Below are 11,048 nucleotides of genomic sequence, written 5' to 3'. Positions count from 1 at the left end.
ATGTGTGTAGGTACGTGCTAGAGGGTTTGAATCTGTGTGCACACATATATTATGCATGTAAAGTCAAGGGATGATTTTTGCCTCTCTACCATCACACACACACACACACACACACACACACACACACACACACACACACACACACACACACACACACACACACTCTATAGCCTTCAGCCCTGAACCTTCCTGAGTCCTCTCGGCTACCGTGCACTCCCCTGCGTCCCTTTGCCGGTGGGTGCACGGCAGTTTATGAGTGGTGATTAAACCTCTCATCTCTACTGATCATCGTAGCCCATAAAAGGCATCTAATCCTGGTGCTGTTGGAGGATCAGGGCTCAGGGAGTTGGAAAAAGGGGAGGGAAGGCTTTTTTTTTTTTTCTTTAACATCTTTATTGGAGTATAATTGCTTTACAATGTTGTGTTAGTTTCTGCTGTATAACAAAGTGAGTCAGCTATGCATATACACATATCCCCATACCCCCTCCCTCTTGCATCTCCCTCCCACCCTCCCTATCCCACCCCTCTAGGTGGTCACAAAGCACGGAGCTGATCTCCCTGTGCTATGCGGCTGCTTCCCACTAGCTAGCTATTTTACGTTTGGTAGTGTATATATGTCCATGCCACTCTCTCACTTCATCCCAGCTTACCCTTCCCCCTCCCCGTGTCCTCAAGTCCATTCTCTACGTCTGTGTCTTTATTCCTGTCCTGCCCCTAGGTTCATCAGAACCACTTTTTTTAGATTCCATATATATGTGTTAGCATACAATATTTTTCTCTGACTTACTTCACTCTGTATGGCAGATTCTAGGTCCATCCACCTCACTACAAACAACTCAATTTCGTTTCTCTTTATGGCTGAGTAATATTCCATTGTATCTATGTGCCACATCTTCTTTATCCATTCATCTGTCATTGGACATTTAGGTTGCTTCCATTCATCTGTTGTTGGACACTTAGGTTGCTTCCATGTCCTGGCTATTGTAAATAGAGCTGCAGTGAACATTGGGGTGTACGTATCTTTTTGAATTATGGTTTTCTCAGGCTATATGCCCAGTAGTGGGATTGCTGGATCATATGGTAACTCTATTTTCAGTTTTTTAAGGAAACTTCGTACTGTTCTCCATAGTGGCTGTATCAATTTACATTCCCACCAACAGTGTAAGAGAGTTCCCTCTTCTCCACACCCTCTCCAGCATTTATTGTTTGTAGATTTTTTGGAGGGAGGGCTTTAAACAAAGGAGCCAGGTGAAGTGACGCCTTGCGATTTGACCTACCTGCTGAGGTTCCAAGACTCGGAAACGTGCCTATGCACGTGCACACACGTCTCCGCCCAGCCAGAACTCAAAATGCCCTCGAGTCCTTTTCTCTTAGAGAGCTTCCCATTCTTCATCTTCTGCTCCACCATCCCTCAGAGGCAGGTGTCCGTTTTGCAGGAGAAAACAGATGGCCTGTTGGAGTGATGCAATCCGGGACACAGAGCAAGTTAAGGGCGGAGATGGAGTTGTCCCTCCGAGCATTGTTCCTGTCAGCTAATCCACAGAGGGTTATGGGTGTCCATTCGAAGCAGGCAGAGCAGGGCATTTTAAAGCCAGACAGATGCTGGTGGGGAGGAGGAAGAAATACAGAAGTGGAGGGGCCGATAGTAATGGGAAGTATTACTGTGCACTTACTGCATGCCAAGCATTTTATGTGGGTCGTCCTCATTCATCCTGACAACCCTGCAAGTTAGGCATGGTGGACGTACGCCTTGTCTGACAGCTGCATCAACAGGCGGAGACTGGTTAAGTGGGCCATGGTCACACAGCCAGGCAATGATTGAGGCAGGATCGGAAATGTAGGCAGTCTGATCCCAGGTTGGGCTCTTATTCATGATATGTGGTGGAAATTAAAAAGCAGCCTTCTGCGGAGACAGGAGGAATGAAAAAGGAGCTGTGGAATCACCAAGCGGCACAGACTCTGCAGACGACTGAAGCCCTGGATTCACGTCTGCACTCCTTCCTCCCTGGCCCCCAATTTCCCACAGCTGCCAAGCTCGGGCCAGTGGTCATGGTGCGCGAGGGGCTGCACTCCTCAGAGCACTGCCCAAGGCTCCGGTGTAGAGAGTAAACAGGCGTGGGAGGGACACGGCATGCCTCCACAGTAGGCCCTGGACAGACGGCAGGAACCGTCCCGGCTCCACCCGGAGACTTCTGCAGAGTCTTGGGCTGTGACACAAGATGCAGGATGGCGAGCAGGAGGCCTGGGGGACTGGAATTTACCAACACTTACTGGTTTACTCTGTTGGAAGTGTTACTTCAATCAACTGATTTTAAATCTCAGACAAACCCACCAATTACCATACGTAGAGCAAAAGGGAAGTTTAGACGGGGAGGCAACTTCTCTGAGTGTACAGCCATTATGCGAAGGAACCAGTGACAGGCGGCCAGTTGGCAAACCCAACATCCATTTTCTGCCCCCTTCTCCCTGACCTGTCTCCAGTTAGGATGCCTGAAACGATACAGATGCTCTTATTTCCCAGGTGCCCTTGCAGCGAGAATTGGACATGTGACACAGTTTCACCCAAAGAAGTCGGCTGCCTCAGCACCACCCCCGTCTTTCCTTATAAAGAGGCGGCCACGGCTGGTGCTGCCTTGTCTACCTTTTTTGCTGCTTTGAATGGGAACAAGATGAGGAAAAGGCCCAAAGAACTGGTCTTCCCCACATTCCTGGGCCACAGAATCACCGGCAGCTGCCTATACTGCACTTCTTGCACGTGGAGAGAATAAAGGCTTGTTCTGTTTCAGCCAGCGTTAGCTGGTGTTCCCATTGTTCACAGCCTAAAGTTCTCCTGACTATTATCACTGCGAAGTTCGCATCCCTGCCGTGACACCAGTGAGGGGAGCAAGAGGTAGGTGCGTTATTTCATCACTCCTACGTATTTTGTAGCATTTTAACATTAAAAAGATTAGGATGCAAACTAAAATGGCCACTGGCTTTTCTCCATTTCTTAACATAATTAATGGCATTTAGATGTGAAGAAATACTACACTTGAAAAGGTTCCATGAAACGGACTGCTGGGCCCATCTGGTTTCTTGGGTTCTCCAGAGTTCACATTGCCCTTCCCACTGCCTCTCGTTTGCTGGTATCACATGGAGGGAAGGATGGGAGGCTGAGTCTTTATCTCCAGGGACAAGTCCATAGATCCCTTTAAATAATCACAAGCCCTAGCAAGCCTCCTGCTGCTTAGAGAACAAGGTTCCTTTGAAATGAATGCTTCAGCTGTTTATGCCAAAATATATGTATGCTGCTACTGAGTAAAACTTCTTCTCAAATTGTCTTTGGAGCCTATAATTCATCCCTTTGGATTTCTGCAGTGGTCTACAAATTTTGAGTACACTTGATGTTTGGAAACAGTGAAAAGTCACCTCTGGTCAAACCTCGTGAATAATGATCAAAACGATGCAGCTGGTTTGCTTTAAATGAATGACTGAAACAAGCATGCTGCTTCCCAAGATTACTCTGAAGAATTCCAAGAACTCCAGCCCCCTCTTCCTTTTTTGAGTCCCGTATCTCTCCCATTGCCTTTGCAAGTGTGGCATTTGGGATGGCCTGCCTTCTCCCACCGCTCATGCCCCGCAGCCCTCAGGCAGAGGCAGGTAGAGCTCGCATCTAAGTGCCTCAGTTCCATCCACTTGTGAAACACTCGAGCCACAGATATGTTAGTTTTGGACGATATTTCCCCTTTAGCAAAAAAAAAAGTTAGGAGGGGACTGGTATTTCCGTATTACTCTGCATAGGGCTCGTGCCTCAGCTTCATGTCTGGTCCAAGATAGACTCTAATCTTCTCAGAGGTGAGCACATTCTATTCTGTTCACCTCATCTGGCAAACACTGGGACGCAGGCCACAGGAACTCGGGGTTGACAAACAGGGCTCTTGGGTGCTGCTAAAGCTGCAGAAATGCCACGTCAGCCTTAGGACGGCTTCTGCGGGATTCTGCCAACCCCTATCACACACTCCCAGCGGGACTAGGGTATCATACCACCTGGCATCAGAGATGCCTTATAACTTCCTTTAACCCCCATCCTCTGCCAGCTTCTGTCAATGCAAACTAGTAAGAAACGGACGTATTTTTCAACCTTTTATTCTTGCTGGGGCAGGGACAGCGAAAAGCCACGCACACATTACTTAAGGTTGGATTTGCCAGAGGTTCACCACGCCCTTCCTTCTGCCTCTCTGGGCAGGACTGTTTCTAATCCAAGTGGGTGGACCACCAGAATAGGGAGAGGAATCTCCTTCCTGTTTTCAAAATCGCTGAAGACCCCTCAGCAGGGCACAGTCTTAACACTATGGACAGACATAGCATCCTGTGAAATACACAACAAAGGCATGTGGCCACGTGGCATGCGTCGGCATCTTCGATGGTGTGTTGGATCTGGTCTCAGTTTCCCTCATTTGATCAAATTCAAGCCCAACAGCCGGGAATGCAATTTTTAAATTAGGAGCAGTGACAAAGGTATCACAGACACTGCCTTCTGTGCTGTCCTGGTCAAGCTGTTATCTGCTTGCTGTTACTTTCAAGAACAGAGTTCATTTTCGTTCGTACCCCTGGAAGGGGAATTGTTACACAGATGTTTGGTTTTGGCCATGAAACCACAGCTTGGGGGCATGGGGCCTATACTGTGACCTAAGGAGTAGAGTTCGCTGTTACTCACATTTGACTAATTTCAGGTTTCAGCAGTAAGGAACGAACCCACGTAATTCAGAGATGACTGGACTCTCCGTGGGCAGCCTATGTCACCCTTGCCCTCCTTGATGCAGGTCAGAGTTCATCACAGTTATACGCATCCTCTAAAATAACCAACTCTAAACACACTAGTGAGAAATAGAGATTTCACTGAATATTTAGTGGGGATGTGAAGACTCACACCCCACACAGGGAAAAACTAAGAACAACGTGCCCCACAGATGCCTGTGCTTCCCTACTCCCAAATTTCCCCTCCCTGCCAGCCGCTGGACCACTCTTTTCTCCTCATCCTCCTCCATCTCTAAAACTCTGCCCTCATTTACAACACAACATTTATCCAAAGGGAGGCTGGTAATTACCCAGAACACCTTACCACCACTTCTGCTGTTCCCCAAGCTTCCCTGTGATGATGTCATCTTCCTCCTACGCCCCTCTCCCCATCCTGCCGTCACGCTATGTGCTCACTAATCCTAACAACCACTCTGGGAGGGGCTTAGAGAAATTCAGAGACTCCCCCAAGCTAAGACATGATAGTCGAGGACTCCTCCCAGGTCTGTCAGACCCCCCGTCAGGGTCCTCACCCACCCCACATGCTGCAGTGCAAAGGCCATGGGCCTGGGGAATGTACACGTGAGGCTGGGAGAGGGGCATGTGTCTGGGGCTGATTTCTCTATACCCCGGGCAGCACCTGTTCCCCTTATTCAAGCAGCTCCTACAAAGCCAGCTGTGAACCCCCTTTGAGTGATAAGGTCCTGCCTTCTCCCAGGCCATCCTGCCTGCTGCCTGCTGGGAGGAAGACTTACCAATGTGATTGGTGACTCAACCTTATTTATTAGGGGTCATTAAAAGCCCCGATAGATTTTAAGTACATTAAACTTCACATGCATTTCTTCTCTCCTCCAGGCGGCCAGTCTGGCCCTACTCTTTCTGAGTGGGCCCAACAGGATGCTCTTGCTCTGCCCCAGGCTTGGCAGCCAGCTGGTGGCAAGATCTGGATGCGGGAGGCAGGCTACAAACATAGGCCATGAGCTACAACCCAGCTGCCCCTGATTTCCACCTTGCTGTTTGCTCCCTGTGTATTTAGCTCCAGCAGGGCACTAACAGGAGAGGGGTGGTTCGCAGGGCAGGGTATGTCCATGGCTTGGGCCCTGGTTTTGCTACTAATTGAATATGATCAACACCCAGGGGGACCATGTAATCCATACTCCGTATTAGGAGGACACTTCTGAGAGTGAAAGCGGACACTGTGAATCATGCCAGGACAACCACTCCTAAGTGGACTGGGATGCGTGGTCACCTTATTGAAGCTATTAAAAACCTGGGCTTCCCTGGTGGCGCAGTGGTTGGGAGTCCGCCTGCCGATGCAGGGGACGCGGGTTCGTGTCCCAGTCTGGGAAGATCCCACATGCCGTGGAGCAGCTGGGCCCGTGAGCCATGGCCGCTGAGCCTGCGCGTCCGGAGCCTGTGCTCCGCAACGGGAGAGGCCACAACAGTGAGAGGCCCGCGTACCGCAAAAACAAACAAACAAACAAAACACCTACCCTGGGTCCTAACACCCTACCTTGATCACACAGAGACTGGAACACTCAAGGTTCTGCAAGAAATAAGATGGAAATAAAGACAGAAGGCAGACCTATTAAAAAGTTCTGCCCATGCCTTCCTTCTACTTTGAGTTTTCATAATACCATAATGTTTTATTCATGTAAAGCATTTTATAGTTTACAAAGTACTTTCACGAGCATGCTCTTCCTTAATAAGCCTGGAAGGCAGGTAATATGTTCAGCATTTTGAAAAGGCCACAGAGTGAGCTGCAGAGGGAGAACACGAATCCAGGATCAGGGTGAGCCTAGTGTCCTTTCCTCACCCACACCGTGTCCCCTCACGGCCTCTACTCTGGACTGAGCTACCAGCTTGTGTTCTGAACCTAGAATACCTGGGAGAACAATATAGTGAGGCCAGTGGGAGATAGTGGGCTGCATCATAGTGTTGTCTGAATCAAAATGAGCTGCAAACCCAGTCATTAGCACTGTGCATATTCAAAATAGAAGTATATATGTGTTCATTTACTTTCAAAACCCAAGTTGGACTAGGTAAGACACTGCCTATTCCCAACATGGCTTTCCAAGGAATTTCTCAAGATTCTAAATTTTATACATATATTAATTGGCAAAGGACCAAACTCCAACATTTGAGACAGTGGCTTTTAATGGGGGGCAGCACATTTGGGTGGTGACTGGGGGGGAGTCCCCTCCTTTATCTCTACCACCTCTGCAAGTCAGTGAATGTTAGTGACACAGAGGTCCAACGGCGCCAGGCCCGATAGCAACTTCCAATTCCCACACAAGCCTACCACGTGTGGGACTAGTGGCCTTCCGGGGACTAGCCTGCGGCTGGCTAATGATGACATCTTGCGTGCTGCTCTCTGGGGCCACGGCAGGCACAACACCTAGAAGTTCTACGGATCTGCACATCTCATTTCAGGGAAATGGGACCTTGGTGTGTTCATCTAAAACATGATGCCCCTACTCAAAACACAAAACCCCTACTCAAAAATAGATGCCCCTATGTTCTGAACAAGTCCACACAGCACGGACACTCTGCCTACATGAAATTACATGGCTAATTTAGTCCTTTCTCTCCCTAGCCTGTTAAACTTGCTTCTTCTTTTGGGTATTAAGATAACTTAGGTAAAAGTGGAGTTAGGGGAAGCACAAATAATCCCACTGTGTATAACATAAATCAAAAAGTATCACAAAGGACTAACCTGATGCAAACTTTTCCTGGTTTGACAGAAGGACTGATGTTTCCGAGAAAGGATTCCCCAACCGTCGAAGACACGGGATGCTTATGAGGCCATACTCATGGAACTGATTCATACTGCCAGGAGGATCTGATGTGAATAACGAAGAATTTAGAGAAAAAAGTTTGCCCTCTTGATTCTGACAAATGTCTCAGTTTTGCCCAAGTCACAAAGCTCCCCTGGGCCTCAACTATCCAACTGGACAGTAAGATATGATATCCTTCATTGGGGTTGCTTTAAATGGGCAAACTGTTTGTCAAGATTGATTGAAGTGTGCACGGTATAATGAGACGTCCTAAAGGCACAGAGTAAACAGCTCCCCTCTCTCTTCATGGAGTTCCATTTTCAATCAAAGCACAGAGGGTTTTTAATTCTCAGCACAGTACTGAAGAATTCTTCTGCAATTAGTAATTAGCAGCAGTCCACAGGAGGAATGAATCATTGATGCCTTTAATGTTCGCAAAATAAAGTGAGTCAATGACTATTTATGGGGCTGCTGAGGATATGGGAGCCTGGGTACCATGAAGTTTGTGACACCAAGGAAGGAGAAGTTAGAATTTGGGGAAGAAATGAGGATAGGAAAAAAAAAAAGGGGTTCTTATTTTCTTATTATAGGAAAGGAAACATCATCCAGAGAGATAGGAAAGGAGACTTGGGTAGAGCTGGGAAAGATGGGGAAATTAAGGAAGAAGTGTTTTAACACAACCAAACTTTCTGTGAGACCTGCAAGTAGAGTGTAATGACCAAATAACTGCTGGTGATGAATCTCTCAGTTATTGTGGGTTTTTTTTTCTTTTTTTTTTTTTTGCGGTACACAGGCCTCTCACTGCCGTGGCCTCTCCCGTTGCGGAGCACAGACTCGGGACGCGCAGGCTCAGCAGCTATAGCTCACGGGCCCAGCCGCTCCACGGCATGTGGGATCTTCCCGGACCAGGTCACGAACCCATGTCCCCTGCATCGGCAGGCGGACTCCCAACCACTGCACCACCAGGGAAGCCCTGTTTGCTTGTTTTTGTTTTAGGGTTCACTGATATGTCAGAGGCTGGGTCAAAATAGCATCCTTTCTTCATGAGCACATCATCGTAACTTTGCTTAAAATGGGTACACAGGGAAACGGTGCTCCCCCTCCCACCCTGCTGTACAGCCAAAGTAATGTGATGACTAAAATGCTTAAAAAAAAAAAAAAAAAAAAAAAACCTGGCCATGATTTTCCAAAGCCAGATTTCTGTTGGTAAGAAACTAATGCCACCATTTGATCAGAATAAGCTGTGATGCTGTAAGAGGATCAGACAATGGACTAGACCTCATGGGGAGTATTGAGAAACTCACCAGTGACCATGCCATCATTCTACACGAGATAATTTCATGAGGCCTGCAATCCTCAACAGTATACCAGATCGGGATGAAATCCATTTTCCAGGAACTTCAAAGCACGTGTGTAATACACTGAGATCAATAAGACCACAAAAGAAAGAATACGCCGATCAGAAAATAATGACTCTTTATTAACTTGTATGGGGTCTAAATTATCCCTTATATACGTTTGTATTCATTCCACAGGGAATTAGGTGATTCACTTCTATATAATCTGCAGGGACCATCTCCAGATCTTCCAGTTCTACTCGAATGACCTCCTCCAGGTTGTTTTGTATAGAACTCTCAGCACCACAGTGACAGCAACTCTGGTAGATTCCCCACACATCCATGAGCTATATCAAGTCCAGCTGTAAACACGAACAACAAATTTAGAGAGGAAGCAGGCCAACTCCAGAACACTGCTTCTCTGGGGAGAGAACCGTAGTGACAATGGTTCTCTTCACTGGTGGCATGCATGGACTTGCACGCTTACTCACTGCTAACTAAATTAGGAGTTATATTCTAAGTACCTCTTCATTTCAATCCTAAGAACTTCTCCACAAAACGGCTGAAAGTTTTTACTGGACTGCTGTCATGTGAGGCTTAAAGGCAGGAAGTTTCCACACATGAAAGATGGATACAAAAGCCAATACTCTACACAGCGTCCCAGGCATCCAGACACAGTGTGATAAGGTCCAGAAATCCCCAAATACCTATCAGCCTATTCTGTTTACATAAAGTTAACTGAGAACATTTAAGAACTAGGCTTTTTAAAAGCTGTTTTTATTTGTCAACCCACACAAATCGCACATTGTATTGCTTATTTCGGTTGAGAGCAATTTCAGTAAATTATGACATTTTGCTGCTACAGGAATAGCCTTCCCAGCTCTTTTTTAGTCCTTCAATGACAGGATTAAACTGAATGAACAATAAACTTAAAAAACCATAGAGCACAGGAACATCCATTATGAAATTACTTATCTGAGTAATACTTACTACTAATACTTATCAAGTATTAGTAAATACTTAGTAAATACTTATCAGTATCAGTATTTACTTATTAGTAAATACAAGTAAATACTTATCAAGTATAATGGCAATAAATAATAGTGTAGAGAGCTGCTGGTATGTTAGACATTAAAACACAAATATGTGAGCTGGAAAACAAAACGGTGGAAATAACTGCTGAGGAGCAGAATAAAGAAAAAAGAATGAAAAAGAATTGAAGACAATCTCAGAGACCTCTGGGACAACACTAAACGCACCAACATTCGAATTACAGGGGTCCCAGAAGAAGAAAAGAAAAACAAAGGGTCTGAGAAAATATTTGAAGAGATTATAGTTGAAAACTTCCCTAATGGGAAAGGAAACAGTCACACAAGTTCAGGAAGAACAGAGAGTCCCATATAGGATAAACCCTAGGAAAAACACACCAAGACACATATTAATCAAACTAACAAAAATTAAATTCAAAGAAAAAATATTAAAAGCAGCAAGGGAAAAACAAAAAGTAACATACAAAGGAATTGCCATAAGGTTACCAGCTGATTTTTCAGCAGAAACTCTGCAGGCCAGAGTAGGATATACTTAAAGTGATGAAAGAGAAAAACCTACAACCCAGATTACTCTACCCAGCAAGGATCTCCTTCAGATTCGATGGAGAAATCAAAAGCTTCTCAGACAAGCAAAAGCTAAGAGAATTCAGCACCACCAAACCAGCTTTACAACAAATGCTAAAGAAACTTATCTAGGCGGGAAACACAAGAAAAGAAAAAGACCCACAAAAACAAACCCAAAAGAATTAAGAAAATGGTAATAGGAACATACATATTGATAATAACCTTGAATGTAAATGGATTAAATGCCCCAACCAAAAGACACAGACTGGCTGAATGGATACAAAAAAAAGACCCACATATATGCTGTCTACAGGAGACCCACTTCAGACCTAGGGACACATACAGACTGAAGGTGAAGGAATGGAAAAAGATATTCCATGCAAATGGAAATCAAAAGAAAGCTGGACTAGCAATACTCATATCTGATAAAATAGACTTTAAAATAAAGACTGTTACAAGAGATAAGGAAGGACACTAAATAATGATCAAAGGATCAATTCAAGAAGAAGATACAACAATTATAAATGTTTATACACCCAACATAG

At 45.7% G+C, this 11,048-nt stretch overlaps 1 protein-coding gene across 1 annotated transcript in view; it reads right to left on the bottom strand.

Moving 5' to 3' along the window:
- Window positions 1-7,857: 7,857 nt before the first annotated feature.
- XRCC5 (X-ray repair cross complementing 5) overlaps window positions 7,858-11,048 on the bottom strand; it is a 99,423-nt gene continuing 96,232 nt past the window's right edge. Inside the window, exon 21 of the mRNA XM_079924063.1 lies at window positions 7,858-9,252. Coding sequence (XP_079780189.1) covers window positions 9,238-9,252 — 15 coding nt within the window. The 3' untranslated portion in view covers window positions 7,858-9,237. The remainder of the gene's footprint in view (window positions 9,253-11,048) is intronic.

Source organism: Stenella coeruleoalba, assembly GCF_951394435.1.
Source record: "Stenella coeruleoalba genome assembly, chromosome: 6".
NCBI lineage: Eukaryota > Metazoa > Chordata > Mammalia > Artiodactyla > Delphinidae > Stenella > Stenella coeruleoalba.
This window is presented reverse-complemented; position numbering and strand designations above follow the sequence as displayed.